The sequence below is a fragment of the Ahaetulla prasina genome, chromosome 1 (assembly GCF_028640845.1).
Source record: "Ahaetulla prasina isolate Xishuangbanna chromosome 1, ASM2864084v1, whole genome shotgun sequence".
NCBI lineage: Eukaryota > Metazoa > Chordata > Lepidosauria > Squamata > Colubridae > Ahaetulla > Ahaetulla prasina.
In genome coordinates, this window is record NC_080539.1 from 263,446,454 (window position 1) to 263,466,811 (window position 20,358).

At 35.6% G+C, this 20,358-nt stretch overlaps 1 protein-coding gene across 2 annotated transcripts in view; it reads right to left on the minus strand.

The window, feature by feature from the left end:
* Nucleotides 1-279: 279 nt before the first annotated feature.
* Nucleotides 280-20,358, minus strand: part of TOLLIP (toll interacting protein) — a 31,810-nt gene continuing 11,731 nt past the window's right edge. Inside the window, exons 4-7 of one of the 2 annotated variants that reach the window (XM_058157626.1) lie at nucleotides 17,999-18,151; nucleotides 16,678-16,768; nucleotides 9,968-9,988; nucleotides 6,350-6,447 (exon numbers count right to left, since the gene is read on the minus strand). In XM_058157626.1, coding sequence (XP_058013609.1) covers nucleotides 6,365-6,447; nucleotides 9,968-9,988; nucleotides 16,678-16,768; nucleotides 17,999-18,151 — 348 coding nt within the window. In that variant the 3' untranslated portion in view covers nucleotides 6,350-6,364. Of the gene's footprint in view, nucleotides 4,114-6,349; nucleotides 6,448-9,967; nucleotides 9,989-16,677; nucleotides 16,769-17,998; nucleotides 18,152-20,358 lie in introns of those variants that run through there. The other variant, XM_058157617.1, reaches the window with a different exon arrangement.

Sequence of the window (20,358 nt, forward strand, 5' to 3'; positions counted from 1 at the left end):
TTGACTCAAGGACATCACTCCAGTCCTTGAAGGTTACTGATTTTAAATGGATTTGTTCCATCCTTGAAAGAATGCATCCGTTCATTTTTGGAGATATTCCATTACACACAAACAAATGAATAATTAGTCAAGGAAGCTTTAGGACTTTAGATATTCCATATTTGAATACAAACTGCTAATGCTTTATGAAGACTGTTTATATCTTACTGAATACAGATAGCCTCAGCAGCTGTCATGGATTGAAGCAACATGCCTCCCATAAAAGACCATGGCCATAAATTATTTGATATACATTTATTAAATTAGATAGAATGGGAAATAAGTTGTATAATGCAAACAGCTGAATATGAATAAGAGTAATAAAGAAATGTTTTCAGAATTACAGCAAAACACCCTCAGTACAGCATTACAGGTCAGCCAACACAGGCAATAATATCTAGAAAGGGAAACGCTTAGAATCATCAGCACATAGTCAGACAGAATTGAATAAAAGGTGGCAAGCATCTAGCTAGGCAAAATGTTCCTGAATTTAACTAGTCTTGGATTCTTGGTAAGTTTAAAGCTACTGTCAATGCACATCAGACTTTTAACACAGCTTTAACACAGCTGTGAAGAAATGCTGTGGATTGTGCAACAAACTGCTGTCACAAAGAACATAATGAAAAATGCAAGGAAGAGTTGTATGCTGCCTAGCATTTACTTTAAGTGGTAGATAACCGGTGCATTTCAGCTCTATACCTCAGAAATCTGTATCCCAACTTCGCAAATTTCACTGAAATCCATGGGAAGCATTTCCAATTTTGTTTATAGAATCAAAGTACATCCAGGAATGGACACAAAAACATGGCTGTAATTGTAACAGAGCTTGCATCCTCCTCTTTTGAGAATGGACAACTCTGTCATTGGAAAGCTGTTCATCCAGCAGAGCTTCCCAACTGGCTGAATGGCAAAGTGAGAGCCAGGGTCTTTGCCAGCTTCCTTCCCTACCCCTTCCAAATAAGTACTCTGGAAAAATGAGAGGGATTCTTCTAAAAATCCTTCTAAAAATATCCTTGTCAGTGGAAAAATGCTGATCAGATTTCAGTGAATAGCCATATTAGCACGAAAACCAAACAACTCATTGGATCTATCTGAATGGGTTTAATTTCAAAAAGAGCAAGAATACAATTAAAGACATGCTCTTTAGAACCTTCCTCACTGTCTATCTCTGAGTAAACGCAAACATCTAGAAACAGGTCTAAACTTTCCTTGGATTTTGCAATAGAGTTATGAAGACTCTTCAGAAATCTCTCTGGACGTGCACCGTGCATACATAAAAAAGCAGCAGTCTTCGAGGCTCAATAAATATCCAGAAGCCAACTATCTGTACAGAAATGCATCTCAAAATGCAAACACAAGACTTTTTAGAAGGTACATGAAGTAACTGTGTCAAAGCTTCACCTGAAGCTACTTCATAGCTTGTCACCTCCTGATCCAAAAAGACACTTCATTCACAAGTGAAGCATCACTGAAAAATCTACATAGCCATATTATGCAGCTCACGTTATTCCACTGGGATAGTATTATGGTGTATTCCAGATTTTTGGCTCCTTGCTTCTAATTAATAAAATATCTTAAGGGTCTTAGCTAAACAAATTCACAAGAATTCACCAATGTATTACTGATATATGACTGACATTAACTGTAACATTAATCTGACAGTACTGCAAACTATGGCGAAAGAAACACAGTTGATTTTTAGATGGACACATACCTCTTCTGGAGCTTCTGAAAAGCACTTATTTCATGTAAAAAGCAACAGAAGAGGAAATGATGGATTTAGCATTCACAAATACTAATCCATTAAACTTATGAGAGTAAAATAGCTAGAATTTAAACAAAGCAATAAATGGATCTGATACGGTATTTAAAATTATTTTCTCAATATATTTTAACAATTAAAAAAATAAATATTTTAACTATAGCTAGCTCTGCCAGGAGTTTTATGATGATACAATAAAGCATTTCTAATAGATCTTTTCTATTAGAGAGAAAAAAGCAGGAAATAATGAGGTTTTTCCTTCTTTCAAAGCAATAAAAATCATGGTCACCTTGATGCCTTATTGTCTTCAAACACTTTAGGAAATAAAAAATTGTCTGGCAATTATAGACAGCATTTTAAAACGTTTAAAACAATAAAAAAACTCAAATAGCAAGTAAAATGTGTCTATTAAAGTGCATTGTTTCACTTTTTCCAACTTTAAACAAATATAAACTTTGTTACCTCCAACAGATCTACAACTCTAATAGAAAATTATTATGTACAGCTTCTGTATATTGGGATTGTACTCTAAATGTGGCATGTCTTCATTTGTGGCAATGAATTTTTTTCATATGTTTCACCTTTAATAGAATTAAGGTTAAATGGAATCTTATGAAACCTTACAACAGTGAATATTCCACTGAAATGTTATACCTTAAAATCAATTGTCAAACGGGAAAAAAAGGGTCAGATTTCATCCGTACAAGGTATGTTTCTTTTCAACCATTATTGTTTATCGCAAGGAAGTATATTACATTGGTAATGCTGAATTTCTACAGTATAACATTCCACTGCTTCAGTTTTATGAGTTTCTCACAAATATAGGAGCAAACAAGCATAAAAACACATCAGGAAGATTTCTGTCCCCTTCTGGCATACATGTAGTCCTCAGGTTACGATAGCAATTGTGCCATTAAGCAATATGGTCATAAAATATGACACATGTGACCGCATCACTTAGCAACAGCAATTCCAGCTGGTAAGCAAGGATCTCACATGACCATGATGTGGAAAGAGGCACTGAAATGGCATCCCAAGCAGGCAGGCAAAGGGCAAAAGCTATGGGCAGGCTGGTTGAATGGGTGGGCACTACAGAGTGCAGGTTGGCAGGTGATCTGGGCACGTACTATGGAATGCAGGTAGGTGGGTGGGTGCTGTGGGATACAGAGTGTAAGATCTTCATGAGCCCAGGAGCTCCTCAGGAGAAAAAGTGGTGGCAGCAGAAACAACTTGCAAGAGTAACTTGTGATCTCCTACCAGTTTCCCCAGACTTTGCTTGTGGGAAGCTGGTGATGACGTGACTGCAGAATGCTGCGACAGCCACAACTTCAAGGACCCATCATAAGTCCCCCTTATTCAACTCTGTCATAATTTTGAATGGTTGCTGAAGAAATGCTCATAACCCAAGAACTACCTGTATGCTTCTGTGTCTTGCAAAACGATGAACTTACTGATTGTAAATTCAGAAGCACAGCAGCACTTCATGAAGCAAATTAAAAATTAATTTTAAAATACATTGCATTGGTGCCCAATTAGTACTGAAAAGTGATCTCTTGTTAGCAAAACTGTGAAAAGTTGCAACAAAGCTAGTATCCCTATAGTAGGAAGTATTACAAACTGCCTTAATGTTCAAATATCACTAAACAAGCCAAAAGGCGCTGTGTGATTGCTTTTTGTCTCACAGAAAGGATTGCTTGAGACACAGATTGCTTTTAATAAAAGAGCGGTCTCCCACATCCCTCAACTGATACTCACCCTACTCCAGGACTTCCAAATGCATAATGCATACAAGTGGAGGAGGAACTTTGTTGGATTTGTAAAGCAAACAAAAAAAGGGGGAGGGGAATTGGCAGAGGTATTTCAACACTACCTTTCATCAGAAATGAGGACAGGGTAGAAGTAACAGCTGTAAAATGGCTGAGATTTCTGTTAAGGTTATCTGTAAAAACCAATATTCCAATGACTGCCAATGACAAAAATGGATCACAGCCTCTCAGATAGGTTGCTTGCTCGGGCATTTTTTTTTCCCTAACTAAATTCCTGGCTTGGCAAATCAAAATTAAAGGTAACAACGATGAAGGGCAGTATGAGAATGATCTAAGCCTCTTCTGCAATTTGAAGCAAGGAATTGATAGCAGCATCCTTGTTCCCCCTCTGAGCTTCTAGTACTGAACGGATTACTTCTCTGTCCATGTTGGGGAACATGTCCTGGATAGATTTTAGATCCTCTTCATTACAAACATGTTGAGGGTTGACTGCAGGTGGTGGAACTGCCACAGGTACCATGCCTGGATTACAAACAGCAGGCATCCCTGGAAAAAGACAAGAGAATGGAGACTGATTGGAAAATACCAAATCCTAATGAACTTAAATGTGTTGCAGTGTGTAAAATCTCCCCTTTTAAGAAATTCAGTTAATTCCAGACATATAGATAAAAAGCATTTAAGCAGGTACAATAAAATACCAGATACAATTCTGGATCATTAAGGTTGTATGAAAGATGTTGGTGAACATTGGAGGTGATAAGAGTCACAGAATATAATAATCGATGAAAGCTGTTCTCCTAGTACATCATGAAACAAATAACTTCCCATCATCCACAACAATTAACCAAAATCAAATTGGTTTAACCCTCTAACATCTTTATAACAATATATCTTCTTGCTGGTATCCAAACAGTCATTCTGTTTGTTGATCTTTAGTAATCTGAAACTCCATTGATTTATATAGTATATAAATGATATTTACAAGACACCTTCTAAAAATGAACCTAGTACTATAGAACATTATGTTATTATAATGTCTTTTACAACTGGTAGAAATTCTGATTTTGTGAATTTTATTGACTAACAGTTTTAATAATTAAATTTAGTTTCCTTAACTAATTATTTAAATGATGATCTATACCTTTACAAGTCAGGCAGATGTAGGAGACTGGATTCTCCCTCTGCTTCTGACTAATTGGAATCCAATCTTACATGGAATCCTGGGACATTTAAAAGGGTGGAAATTTCCACGAATTAAAAAAAATTAGGTTTGTGCTACAAAAACAACTATTTAGCTCTGTAATATGGTCACATTTAAATATGAAAAACCATCCCTGAAAATAAAAAAATTTTCCCTAAATTCTATGAAGAGTTGGTTCAGTATTGATTATTTGTAATCAATGCAAGCAAGATGAGCAATGTGGCAAATTATTACACTAGAAAATGCTACTGATTTTCAAGAAATATCAGAGTAAGAAGAGAAGGAGTGCATTCAGACAGCACATGAGACCATACTATACCTTGTCAGGCAAGGTATACACTCTTCTGTTTTAAGCAGTATGGTTCTTTAAGAGAGAACAAAGAAGTGCTGATCCTTTAAGATGGTTGCCAACTTCTCAAGGCAATTAGCCAGGACTTCCCTGAATCCCTGTGCCCTGCAATAATACTTCCTGCATATCAGTCCTGCTTTGCAGTAGTGAAAAGATAAAAGAAGAAAATTGAATATTTCCAATTATTTTCAGAATGAATCAAAGAAACTGGCAAAGGAAACAAGAGTCTGACAAGGAAAGAGTCTGACAAGGAAAGAACAGAAAATATATAAATATAACAATTTATAGAGAACGATACACAATCGGTAGGAATTGCTATTTTATCCTTGGAAATATAGTGAGTAAACCAAACTTTGCTATTAAAAAAAACCCCTTAGTCCAGCTGGTTTCTCACTATTGAAAAGTTAATTAATAATGCCAATAGAAACAGAGGATATTAATTATTTCAACTTCTGAGTTAAAGTTATAATTAGATTTAGACACCCACCCACCCTGATAACTGTGAGTGGTTCACAATGTTAAGAAAAGAAGTTATAACAAAGAACAAGAGATGGTATTACAACATTGTATTGTGCACTTATTATCTTGTTTTTATATTTGAGGGAAGCCTCTAATACTGATAATTATTAGATTTGCTGATAAGCTGCAAATTGATGGAGTGGGAGAAAAAAATGAACTTAGTCCACAGAAATTTAACTTGCAGAAGCTGTTCCATAATATTTAAATTAGCAATATAGGTAGCAATCCAGATTTTTACAAACCATAATCCAATGTTATTCTGCGTACATTTTACTGTAGTGTATGCAGCATACTGCTATGCATACCGTTTTGCAGCATATATCATGAGTCTTAAAGAAAAATCCCAAATAAATACACAATTATAAACAATCTCAAAAGAGCAACCTCCACTGAGACACATTTTCTTTTAGAAAATCATAACTAGTAATTTTCAGATTTACTCTACCACTAACATTAATTTACATGCTTTACAAAAATGCAACCCATCTTGTGCCTCTTTTCATTCAATAATACCTTCATTCAAGTAACTTAATTCTGAACATCAATATTGCCAATTAATACAAACTAACATTAAAATGTGATTTTACATCAAAATAGACAGTTCAATCAATTGCCAAATTGCTTTTCAAATTTAAGCAAGCAATTGCAGTACAGAATAATCAATAAAGAATTGAAAACAGAATTGTCCATAGTCCATTATTTTCCATTTAAAAAGCGCTCTTCAAAGTTTATAAAATTAATATGGCATCAGCATGGCTCAAGTGCATCAGCTTTGCTAAACTGAGAAGCATATAGAGATAAGTAATGGCACCTAAATGAAATGAAAATGTAAAAAATGACAATGGGTATGATGATACATGATATTTTTACAAAGCAACACAGTATAAAAAATAAATCAATTCGTATTATGCAGAAAATATTACAAAATGTAAAGACAATATTCTAATACAGTCAAGTGCCTTTATATACTGATTATCTTGTGACCACTTTTGATCCCATAGGAGAAATACAATATTTTATTTGTGAAATATTTTCAAATGTATCGAAGAGGAAGAGAACTTTCCAAGCTTCATTATTAGCTTTGTATCTGATTCAAATGCTGTATAATCTTGTTTTCTTGGGGGAGGATTCCCCTGTCTAAACTAAAATTTATGAATATTAAACACATATCATAACCAGAGAAGGAGACTATTGTACTATTTTGCTTTTCTTTTCTTTTCTTCTTCTTCTTCTTTTTTCTTTCTTTCTTTTTTCTTTTTTTTGCATTTCCTTCTTTAGCCTGATGGTTCTCAAATTCTGAGGACTGAGCATTTTATTTAATCAAGTAAAGGGCATTTCCTCAAGACACTTGACTGAACATTTTAATGCTGTAGTAAGGATGTCACAATACTGACTTTTTAATGATGAATTTAATACTTCGTTGCAAGAGAGACAGTGGAAATGCAGCTCATTCTTGTTCCTTCCTATTTTTGTAATAGAGCAAATGAAACTTGTAAAACATACTAGTTGCAAAAACTAGATGGTTACCAGAACTCTTTGTTTTTTGCAGAGGAATCTAACAAGGTCCAGATTCCCATAGTAATGTCCTGGAGTAAACAGGCTTAAATGTAAGCATATCTGGGGTAAAATGAAACAAATGATCATATTACTATTTGAAACATTTTTTCCCCAATTGGACTCTATTTATTTAAATTTAAAGGCTGCCTAACTCCAAACAACTGACAAAGACAAGATAGAAAAATAATAAAATTCTGAATGCCTGGGCCAACATAATACCCACACATCCAAACTCCACCTCAGATAAAAGCGTCAAGGGTCCATCAGCTACTCTGTCTCCATGCCTGGGAGCAGAACCAAATTTTGAAGAATTTAAAATGTTAAATTGAAAAACCTGGAGTATGTCCACTCTGCCCACTCTTACTCAGTGGGCAGAAAGAAACCTTTAAAGATAGATAACCAGACCCTATACCACAAAGAATTTTACAGGTGAAAATCAGCACTGACAGTTACACCTATAAGACAACTGGCAAGCAGTACAGGTCACAAAACAGGAATGACACACGGGCATATTGTAATATGCCCATCACTGCCACCATGGACCATATTTATGTATCTAGCAATGGCTTCACATTTGCACATATCTCTAGATGACATAAAAAAGTGAGTAACACTAAACAAATCTCTCTCTCTGCACATACACACACATTAAAACAAACCTTGAAGTTGTAGTACAGCTCAACAGAAAACAACATAATGGAACTGTTTATTAAGGTGATAATAGAGAACCTAACAAAACGAAAATTTACTTCAAGTTAAGTCTACCTCCAAGTATTAGAATGATTTCTGGGTAACACAATGTTACTTCACCACATTCAAATATCTCGGACAAGTGCTTCCTATATACCGGAGTCCCCAAACCCTGCGCCACATAAGCAGCGGGTAAGTGCGCAAAACTGCATTTGCACAAGTGGCGCATACACATGTGAAAAATCCCCTCTCCCCCCGCCGCTGCCACCACCGGTCCGCAGAGCTGGAAAGGTTGGAGACAACTGCTATATACAACACAAAGCATATTTATACTTCAATTCTCACTTTGCTATAGGTATCAACTTTGGAAGAATAGAACCAACCCTATTCATAAAACGTGCACTAAAATGACAGTCACTTTTTGTGGATTAAAGGGTATTGGAAAAAAGACAATGCACATTATTTCCAACTATTTTTAAAAGTATAACAAAACACATAAACTAAGCAAATTCCTTTCTCTGAAAGTATGAAAATTAAAATTCAATAACTAACTTCCAGAATGTTTGCCCAGTAAAAGGAGTGTACAAAAACATTCTAGGCTCATTTTTATTTCTAAATGTTAGCAACTGTTCTAAATGCTGAGCTTTTTCCAGGCTCCAAATAAGAGAGATCCATTTTTAACATTGCTTATTTGCAATGATTCAAGAATCCAGGGTCCTTTAATTGGGTTGGTTTTTAATGTATATTGTCCAGCTTTGCCAGTCAAGTAGCAAGAACAGTTCCATCCGCAATGCCCAGAAAAGAAAGAGTAAAGCCCAGGCAAAAAGAATAGTGACTTAATCATCTGCTGAAACACAGACACTGGTAGGTCCTAATCATCAAATTGCCTTGATGAGACTGTATTGGGAATCTATATTCAGAGGCAGTTCTGAATGGTCGATATCAAATCTAAGAACTAATGAAAATTCTTCTGAAATATGTACTTGTTTGGTTAGTAGAGCTAATGTACTGTTTTTTTTAAAAAAAAATCACATGCTGAGGTCACATTAAAATTCATAGTCTGTGCTCTGTGTTTTGTTTTTTGAGTTCCATTGTAATCTGCACATCTTTCCTGCTGCTGTTCATAGACTATGCTGAAATGAAATCATGCTGTATGCTGGATGTTTGTTCAGCTTCTGCAGCTGTTTGTATAAAAAGCCTTTTAAAAGTATTCGTTTCCATTCTTATCTATGACTATTTTTTTAAAAATTGTTCTAGAAAATTCACATCTTAGCTATTTTTCTGTAGATTTGGTGATAGGATAACAAGCAGATCTGTCTATCAATCTAGCTTGGTGGTTTTAAAGTCATAAGTAAAAGAGTAAGAGGCTTTTTTTCAAATCCTTATTGTTCCCTATGACTAAACACTGGAAATGCTTCAAGCACCTAAATATATCCTTTGTTTTGCTGAAACACGGCCAACTTCATTGGAATGTTTTGACTACGCCTTATTTTTCTCAAATTTGAAACAGAACATTTTTGCTTGTTTCATCCTCTCTATTAATGTCTTCTGACAGCCATCATTTTTTCCTCTAAGAAAAAAATAATTCTCTCTTCATCCCTTTACTCTTTCATTCTTCCTAATCTCAATACAATTTGGCCAAACTAATGAAAGTTGAACTACATATGTAAAAACATTATTGAAGCTATAAGGCATATACTTCCAGTGATGATACAAAAGTTGGTACTATATCTTCTGAACTGATATTAATGATTATTAAGTATATTTATTTAAATGAATTAGATATATTCATTTAAATAATAAAGTATGTGTATTAAAGATGAATACAATAAAATTAAATTAAGATTTGTAGTTGTTAGATAATCTTTCTTGAGTAACCACTAGTTTATTCCCATATAGCTATGGTTCTATTACCTACTGAAAATGGAATGGGTTAACTAATGAGATTATGTATTGTGACATCCTCCTGCAATGTTCTACATTCCAACATAAAGCATACCATACAAATAAAAATCAACTTATACAATATCATGCAGAATTCTTGTTAGATGGGATGGAATGCAAAAAGAATTAAGACAACTTACCCAGAGCAAAATATTCAAGCCCTAAGGACGGATGAAAGTGAGGGAAAAGAATAAGACATGGAAAACAGATATTACTCTGTGTTATATGAGAAATACCCTAGTAGGAAGAAAGCTGGAAAAAATTCCAACAGTTGCCCTTAAATTCTAGGATTTTGCTCCTTAAATAGCTGAATCTATTATATGAAATATTCTCAGTATCCATTTAGCTTTGGCCTATTAATAGTTTCATACATATTTATTTATTTTTAAGATGTACATGACTGCTCTTCTTGAAAAACTGTGACTCCAAACAGCATACAACAATAAAAACAAAAACCCAATAGACCCCATGAGAATAACCAGAAATATTGTATCTTGAGGGATGAACTCATCTGCGGTAACATCCTGGCCCCAATGCCTCGGGGACTATCCAGGTCTTCAAAGACTTTCAAAAGGCTAACAGGGCCAGAACTAGTCAAATCTTTCTGGGCCAGGGCCAGACCTTTCAACAGGGCAGATGCTGTAACAGAGAAGGCATGCCTCAGGCAGCATTTTTTTCAAAGGCGGGACATGAAGAATGTCCACTCCTATATGGGGAATGCAGAAAAAAATAAACAGTTCTGCAAAGACGCTGCTTATGATCTATGAAGGACTTTCTATGTGATAATTGCACTTTCAATTGTACATATGCCTAAGGGAGCCAGTGCAGTTTGTAAGTAGAGGTGTTGCATTGGTAAAACAAGGACATGAGTAACCAGTATGGTACAACTGGCATACTAGAACAGAGGTCTCCAACCTCGGAAACTTTATGACTTGTGGACTTCAACTCCCAGAATTCCTCAGCCAACTTTGCTGGAATTCTGGAAGTTGAAGTCCACAAGTTTTAAAGTTGCCAAGGTTGGACACCCCTGTACTAGAAGATGTTTTGCAGAAGGTCTCCTTACTCATGGCTGCTGCCTGGTCTTTGAACAGGACCTGCAAGTCCAAAAGGACCCCCCACCCCCAAAGCACACATTGGATCTGAGCAGGGGTGTGCAACCCGCCCTCCCTCACTTGATCTAAAAATGGAAAATTTCCAATTCTCAGACAAGGCAGCTCAAAACCCACAGCCATTCAATCTTGCCAGAGTTGAGCAAAAGCCTGTTCTTTCCAATTCAGGTATCCACATCATCAGGAACTGAGGCAGAACAGCATAATTTGGATGACAAGGGGCAGAGATGTACTTTCCTAGAGATTTCATGTAGAGGTAAAAAAACACACACACCCTAAGATGGAGCCTTGAAGCACACCCCAAACAAAGCATGGGCCAAGGATTAGACTGCTTACCAGCTACCAACAGCACATGGAACTGATCCCAGAGAAAGAGGGGAACCACAATAATATCCCTCTCCCAACTCCCTTAGTTTGTCCAGAAGGATACCAAGCTTGATGATACTGAAAGCTGGTGAAATATCAAGGAAGGCCATGATGGATCCAATATCTGCCATCCAATCATCAAGTTTAGGCTTAGGACAGGGGTATTTGCGAGACCGCCTTCTGCCACCGATTGCCTCCAAATGACCTGTGCACTCCCACAGAGCGGGCCTCCTCAGGGTGCTGTCGACCAAACAATGTTGGTTGGCGGCCCCCAGGGGGAGGGCCTTCTCTGTGGCAGCACCAGCCCTATGGAACGAGTTACCTCCGGGGTTACGCCAACTTCCGACCTCCGGGCCTTCAAACGTGAACTAAAAACTTTATTATTTCACCGAGCGGGACTAGCCTAAGAATGTATTTTAGCGAAATTTTAATGGGTTTTTAATCGGTCTTTGACCGTTTTAGTGATTTGGCCACTAAATATTTGTTTTTAAATTGTTTTTAAATAGTGTTTATTTATTATATTTATATCATAGTGTTATATGTATTTTAATATTGGCTGTACACCGCCCTGAATCCTTCGGGAGATGGTGCGGTATAGAAATGTAATTATAAATAAATAAATAAATAAAAAATATGCTGTCTCAGTATTATGATTTGGCTGGAAACCAGACTAAAAGCTATCTAGATTATTCACTTCCTCTAAGATCCATTGAAGCTGCTAGTGAATCACCTTTTTGACAACCTTCCTTAAAAAGAGAAAATTGGAAACTGGATGACTATTATCCAGTACTGTTGAACCCAAGGATAGTTTTTTTATGCAAGAGACTGAAAGAACATTTTTTGGTTCATTTTAGTCTTTTCTCCTACATCTCTTCATTTTGTTGACTCATCCCTTCCAACTTTCTTGTTCTAACTCAGAAGTGTCTTATCAATGATAGTTTCTATTTTCAAGAACTACAGAAGACTTGTCCATTTTTTTTTGTAGAAATAAGCCAAATATATTAATAATATGATTATATAAAGGTTATTGAAGCATTTATCTCAACATGGGTAAGTTAATGCCGAGTAGTGGACTGAAGAAGGGATCTGATCCCTATCTATATTCATCTACATATCTTCATGTATTCTGCATGAAATTCTAAAACACATTCAGCTGTTGGATACAGCATTGTTGATGTAAATTGGTTGCTATTTGTATACTGAAGAGAACATTTCATTTATCTTACAAAGTGAACATAAATTCTAATAGCCCATGCCACAAGAAATTTGCTTTTTTGTACTACAAGATTTGCTAATTTTTAATTCAGGTGACTAATATACCGTATTTTTCAGAGTATAAGATGCACCAGAGTTTTTGGGGAGGAAAATAAGAAAAAAGCTGATTGGTGGGTGGATCGGCCTCCAGGAATACCCCCAATCAGCTGTTCCCAGAGATGAATTTTAGCAACATGTCCATTGGTTATGAGCTCTGTGCCTTGCTATTTTTTTATGCCTCTGAAAGCCTCCAAAACAGAGCTTCAGAAAAATAGGGTTTTTTTCTGAAACTTCTTTCAGAGGCTTTTATTCTGAATGACTATCTGTACTCTGTTCAATCTCCTTTCCTTGGTATTGGTATATAAATTAACCTCTTCTGATCCGTTGGTTATTGTGTCATTCTCCAGATTTGTTAGCATAGTTTGGTTAGAACCTTTACTGATTCTTCTTTTGTTGCTTGCCCTATTATTTTTCTGAAACTTCTTTCAGAAGCTTCTTTCAGCCTCTGAAATCTCTGTTTGCAAGGCTGGATGGGGTTACATTTGGAGTATAAAATGCACCCAGGTTTTCACCCTCTTTTGGGGGGGAGTGCGTCTTATGCTCCGAAAAATACGGTACATTACTCCATTTATTAATTCATTGAATTTCTCTTATGCCCCCTTATAAGATTTACAACAGTATATAAATAATAAAATGTAATATCATTTCATCTTCATAAAACACAATGAAATCTGTTAATTCTTCTGTTTTTCTCCATTTGCCTCAGATAGCTCTACCCAATTACCAAACCTACTTGAAATGTGCAAACTCATCTTGCTGGCCTCTGATATAATATCTCACCCTTCCTTACCTAAAAATATCTAGGTTATTTTAAATAGAGCTGCCAAGCAAGAATCTGCAGCTAAAACTATGTACTAGAGAAGTACCATATTTTTCGGAGTATAAGACGCACATTTGACCCCCCTAAAAGGGGGTGAAAATTTGGGTGCGTCTTATACACCAAATGTAGCCCCTCCCACCCACTGGCCTCCACCCTTTGGCCTCTGCCTCCCAGCAATTTACCTCCTTGCAGCAAGCAGCAGGAAGAAACAGCCCATTTCAACTTCATCACAGCCTAGTTAGCACAAGTTGATTGTCCTTTAGATCAGCCTCCCATCTCTCAGCTGTTTCAGGCTGCAGGGATTGCCATTGTGGGCCTGTGCTGCTTGCTGCAAGGAGGTAAATTGCTGGGAACAGATTTTTTTTTCTTGTGCTAATCAAGCTATGCTGAAAATGAAAACGAAAGCAAAGCAGGCTATTTGCTGTAAGGAGGCAAAATTGCTGGGAGGCAGAGGCAGATTTCTTTTTCTTGTTTTCCTCACCAAAAAAGGTAGGTGCATCTTATAGTCCAGAGAGTCTTATACTCTAAAAAATACAGTACATATCCTTCACCACTTTTTCTGATAGTTAGTAGGGTAGAACCTGTGCTTGTACCAGCACTTAAGTTAAATTCAGTTTTGATCTTGTGTCATTGCCACGCTATATCTTTTCACTCTTTATCTTCTGAAGTTCCTTACGTAGATCAGTGAAACAGTTTAGAATCAGTTTTTTTAAAAAGAGGCCTCAAAAGAGCAATTCTGTTCAATGCCTTGGTCATTTCTGTTTTCCAACTAGTTGTGTCACAGAATTGCCTGCTAAATCATTGGGAAAGTAACTCAGAAAATCTGTAGTATCCAGTAAGCGCCTGGAATGGACCATCATACCTAGATCTTAGTTTTATTCATTGGAATCTTAAAACATAACATCACTCTGTATAATACACTTATAATCCGTGCTTGTAAAAAAATATCCAGTTCAAAGGAAAAAGAAAGTCACATGAGAAGTACAACATTCAGTGACTGCCTCATTTAGTGACCATTTGCAGTTAGGACAATGATGGAAAAGTAATCTTATGTTTATTACCTTTGCAGGTCATAAAAACATAAAAGAAAAGGAAAGCTGAAGTAATATCATTAGCAGAGTTAGGATTTCACTTAGCGACTGCTTCATTTAACGACCATGTTGCCAGTCCCAACTCTGCCTGCTACATAAGGAGTACCTATTTTCCATGCATGAACAATTATATTATGGAACAATTGGGTTTCAAGTAGTTCATGCCTAAAGTGAAACACATTTGTTTTGGTCCATAGGATGGAGAAAAGGGGTTGTTTATTCCAGGCAACAGTGGATGTGGGGGAGTGTGGGGGAGGGGGAAATGGGAAAAAGCCAAGCCCATTGGAACCAACTTCTAATGGGGAGCAGGGAAAAAAGAGAGAAGGGAAGCTGCTGAGAAGACCGAGAGGGTAGACAGACCAGTGAGATATGCTAACTGGGACATTAGCTACAGCAACAGCAATGGAAGAGACAGCTCTTAGTATTAGTATAAGAATACATACATCTCAATTTTTTAACATCAAACATCCCAAATTAACAGAGGCAATATGTAGGAAAAGGGATGTCAGAACTTGGGGGCAGAATGAAAAAGGGGATCAGCCTAGAATCCCTATGTAGCCATTTGAGAATTAAGGCCAACTCCTCCCTCGAATATAGTTGACCCTTACCTAACTCTAAACAGGTGCCAGCCATTGGTTGAGATGATTTCTGTGCACAGGTTTTTAGCAATAAATCATTTGAATTGAACCTTCACATGTGGCCATCACACCTGACACAACACCTCTTCTTCTTTATATGCCCAAGTTAGTAGAACATATTGCTTATTTGCGAAACATGCCATAAAAAAATTCATTTTTTAAAAGTATTCATGTTGAGAAGAACCTGTTTATAGTAGCACCAGAAAAAGCAATGCTTGGGGGAAAAATATCTCCTTGGAAGAAAGTCCTATGATTACCTATAATAATAATGTTCCTGACACAGAAAGTCAGCACTGTAGAACAAAGTAAATATGCAACTTCTGATAGTTTCAGCAACAGACAGGTATCTATTACAACAACTTAATGTAGCAGCATTAAAAAGTAGTTTCATTATTACAAGATACTGAAATGCCATAGGGCCTGTGGAACCATGTGAATGTAGAAGAACAAGCCAGAAAAATGCAGTGCACTCTGTCTGCCATAACATTGCTATTTGGAACACACTATTATTAACTTACTATTAAAAACCAAACCTCAGGCCTTTTAAATGTCTATCCTCCATGGAAAAAAAGGGGAATTCTGAATGGTAAGCTGTCTCTATAATGTAGCTAGTGATATCACAATTGTGTTTTTGCCCAGCCATAATCATAACTTAAACTGGTTTATTTTATCGTGTCCAAAGCTCTGCAATAAATTTAAGACGAGGGGCCGGTACTGAACTCCTTCCTCTGGCCTCCCATATTTGGCAGGAGTTTTCAAACAACTGTATCTTTTCTGCTGTGGCTTGTTTTTTACACCCAAAGAGCATATTGAGCAACGGATTGGGATGGGGGAAAGCTGGTGAAGAGTTTCATCTCCCTAATATATATTGGCCTTCTTCCTGAGCAGCCTATTTTCTAAAAATCAGTCAGACACTCCAGAAATGGGTCTTAAAACATTTCTGTATATTTTCTGTAAAAACATTGCATCAAACATTTGGGACAAACTAAGCAAATCACTTAGCCACTAGTCAACTTGATAGTACTTACCCTTTGCTTAGCATTATGTGTGAATATACCCTACAGTTAGTGGAAATAAACTATAGTTTGAAGTTACTTTGCTTCCAATATTCATAATTAAACAAATAATAGTTTGATCAAGTTGGGATTACTTAGCAAGCTGCAGCTTATTTAAACTGGAATTAAAAGCTTCCGTCTCCTCTTTCTAGCTGCACTTAGGGTGGGGTGCGATACAATGGCTCAAAGGAAGCCCAAAAATCATCAAGGCTCATTATCACAGTATGAGAGTTTAGAATTACATCAATACTAAAGTAATAGTATATAATATTACATTGACCTCACTGAAGCCTTGTAGACAACTTGAACAACATATATGTTTATTACCTTCAAATTATGTTTCCTCATTCAATATTTCAGTTACTTCAGAGAACACAACTTCTCCCATCCTCTGTTTATTTTTTTAATAAAACTGGTTTTTTAAAGTGTACATTAAAAATGGGAAATTGTATCATACCTGTAATAGGTACATATCCAACTCCTTGCTGATATACTGTTGGCATCAGGACCACTGGCTGGGGCTGCATCATCATAGCAGCTGGTAAAGACTGAATTTCAAATAGGAAATAATAGGATAATAAGAAAAAGGTCTTTTAAAATATATACTACCAAAAAAAAAAGGCAGGCGGAAAGAAAAGTATTTACATAAACTCTTCAATTGAATTAGTACTACGTTTAATAACAATTTGAATCAATTCTGTAACAAGAATTTGGTGGAACAAAAAAATTCAGGGAAATGCTCCTGAGCCTACAGTGTATTTTAAATGAAATTATAATTTTTACACAGAGTTTAAATTAGTCTAATCAGTTTTGGCAAACTTAAAACTGGTATTTAAGTATTATTTTAGGTATTATTTTATTTCAAAATATAAAAGAAACATTACAAAGTTTCTAAAATTATTCTAAAATGATTTCTGAAGAGCTGCTTGATTGGCTGAAATTCTGGCAGTCCTGCTCTTTTGTGAATCACTATGTAAGAGTTTATAGAAAACAATATGCAATATCTGAAAGGCAAAATTTATTTCTTTGTATCTGGCCTTTATCATTTTTACAAATAACTCAAGGTAGCAAACATATCCCACACGCCTTTTTCCTCTTATTTTCCACAACAATTCTATGAGGTAAGTTGGGCTGAGTGTTTGTGACTCACCCAAGATCACCCAGTTGGCTTTCATGACTAACGCAGGTCTCCTACTTTCTAGCCTGGTTCTAATAACAGCTTCCACAATAAAAATACGTATTTTTATTTAGTTAGCAATTGTATAGAGATAAATTGGATTCTTTAAACAAAGTACTATAGGGTTAACTTCCATGTCCAAGTATACAAACAAATACAGAAAATTAGGTAACTTTACTATCCCCTATCAATATCTGTTCCATATAATTCATGAAGGCTCTTCAATTAATTCAAATTTTAGAAACTATTCTAAGAAGAATACAATAATATGCCTTTAAAACAAATATGCAATTGAGAGCCATCTTTATTAAAAAATTCTAAAATTTTACTCATTTCCTAAGTTTTCTATGATTTGCTTTGAAGAAAAACTGCCATCATTCCATTGGTATTTCTTAATTTATGAGTACTATATAAATTTAAGAAAATGAAAATTTAGTGATTCAGTGAAAATTTGGAATGGAAACCATATTACAATAATATCTGAATAAGTCATCACTAGCTAGTAACAGTTTCTTTCTCCCTTATTCTCCATTTAACAATATTTTATGATGCAGCTATTCTACTCCTAACTAAAGCCAATAGCTTAAGTTGCCTAGCTTACCGTGTAGGACATGACCAGGTTAATCATTCCTTCTTTGTCATCTCCCTGCCTTCCACTCAGGCTATACCATTCATCTTCTACTTTTCCTTGTTTCAGAGACTCAGGAATAGTAATATGGGTCCAAGCAATGCGATCATCTATTGAAAAAGCTCTCTGAAAAATAGAAGAAAACTAAATACATAAAGAAATAGATTCCAAAAGATGATTTTCCTACATGCTAGATCAGATGAGGTAACATAAAATTGCAATCCTTTTTTTCAGAAGCACGTTAATTTCGTCTCAGGTAAGAAATTTAGTCTATTTAGAGGGGGAAATATTACCATATACACTCACAGATAAACCCAGAATTTTAGGTGCCAAAATACACCCCCAAAAAATGAGTTCAACTTACCTATTGATGGGACTTATCCATATGGTAATACTTTTTAAAGTAATCGTATATCTCGTATGTACCTGCATATAAATCTACCTGCTACTAAGAAGAGTCTTAAATTTTTAACCAAAATGCCAAGAAATTATCTGTAGGTGCCTCATTTTTTGTGGTATTTTGGTTAAAAATTTGAGGGTCAGCTTACCTGCAGATGAAGAATTAAACCCAGACCACATCAATCATATTTATTGAATTCCTGATTTAATACGCCCAGCTACATGTACTTTCCAGACACTCTCAAGCATTAGCATGATTATATGAAAAATATCCCATTGCTGAACACATGTAAAAAGTTAGATGTATTTGAGAAGCAAGCTTCAAAATAGATTAAAAAAATCTACTTTTGCTCATATATGTACAGGTAAATATACAAATAAGGCTATTGTTATTGTTATTTTATTTATTTTTAATCTCTATGGAAAATAAGCATATTATAAATGAAGTTGCTGAGAATTTTAGTCTCTATGGACAAGATCTGTAGCAATCTTCATTTAGTCCTTTGGGAGAAGTACGAGGAAATTTGAGACATTCCAATCTCTAAACTGCTGTTTAGTTTTCTATAGCCAGATAAACATACACTGTTCTTCATGGAATTAATGTTGATTTTTCAAAGGGGATTGACATAGAAGACAATGATTGACAACGGGAAAAAACAGTCAATCTTAAAAAGAGAATACTTTTTTTATCACAATAAGTCACCTAGTTTCATAAAGTTGTCCTACTATTATACCCTTTTCCCCCTTCAATTGTGTCCGATTCTTGGAGATTCTCTGGAAAAGTTTCTGCCGTTTTCTTGGCAGTTTTTCAAAAGTGGTTTGCTTCCACTTCTGTGGCCCAAGATAGCCTGTAGCTGGCTTTGTGTCTAAAGGAAAACTAGAAATCATGGTCTCCTGGTTTCTAGTTTGATGTCTTAACCTTTAACTGCACCAAACTGATTCTTTAGGTCATGTTTTGGCATCTTATTTTCCTTCAGATAAAGCAAATCAGAGCAATGTATATTTTACAGTATAGGTTTGAGTCAAGAAAAAGTAAAACGGAAGTTATCCAAACCACACAGAATAGGTTTTTTAAAAATTTGTGCAGTGATATTAGATATAGCTGCAGAAAATTGTTTTTGTAAATTAGTTGCACAAAATAATAATACAATTATCATCGCTCATATTTTAATTTCTGTTACTTTGGAATTATAGGCTTTGGAAACCTAACTTGTATGCAGTTACATAACACTATCATTTTTGTAACATCACAAGAATTCAACAGTATAGTTGGCTTTATAGTAGCTTCCTTCTGAATTGAAGAGCATATGATGTAATCACAAACTTAGAAAAGTAAATGAGAAAAATTGGAATATAATTGTATAAATAATAGGAGCTGCATTTATTACAGCTACTCTCTGCTTGGCAAAGACACAAGACCAAAATTTTTGGAAAGGAAAAAGAGAGAGATAAAAGTCTTATAATAAGTCATACCATAATAATATCTACTTCAGTTATGACAGGATACAAGAAATATAATTTATACCTTCAAATTAATTACATGTGATCAATATTACAGAAGCAATCTGCTCTCCAGTTTTATTGCTCTATTCTGCCATCATCTTCATTAATGTGGGCAAACTACATATTTGGGTAAGTAGAAGTTTTAATTTTTTGGCTGTTTTGAAATTTTACCAGGATATACCCTAAGAATCAAAGAAGGATGTATGGGGACAAAAAATGTTCTCCCTCTGTTCTCTGATAAAGGCATTCCCGTGGCAGGGATATTTAACTGGATGCAACTGTAAATGAAATTTAAGATAAGTTATTCAGGACTGATTTTAATAGGCAAGAAATCTGCTTCATTAATGTCTATGGAGATTCTCAGTCATCCAGGTCATGGTTGTCCCAAGGTGCTTTTTCAAGAGGCAACTTGACTTTCTGGTTTTTCTTTG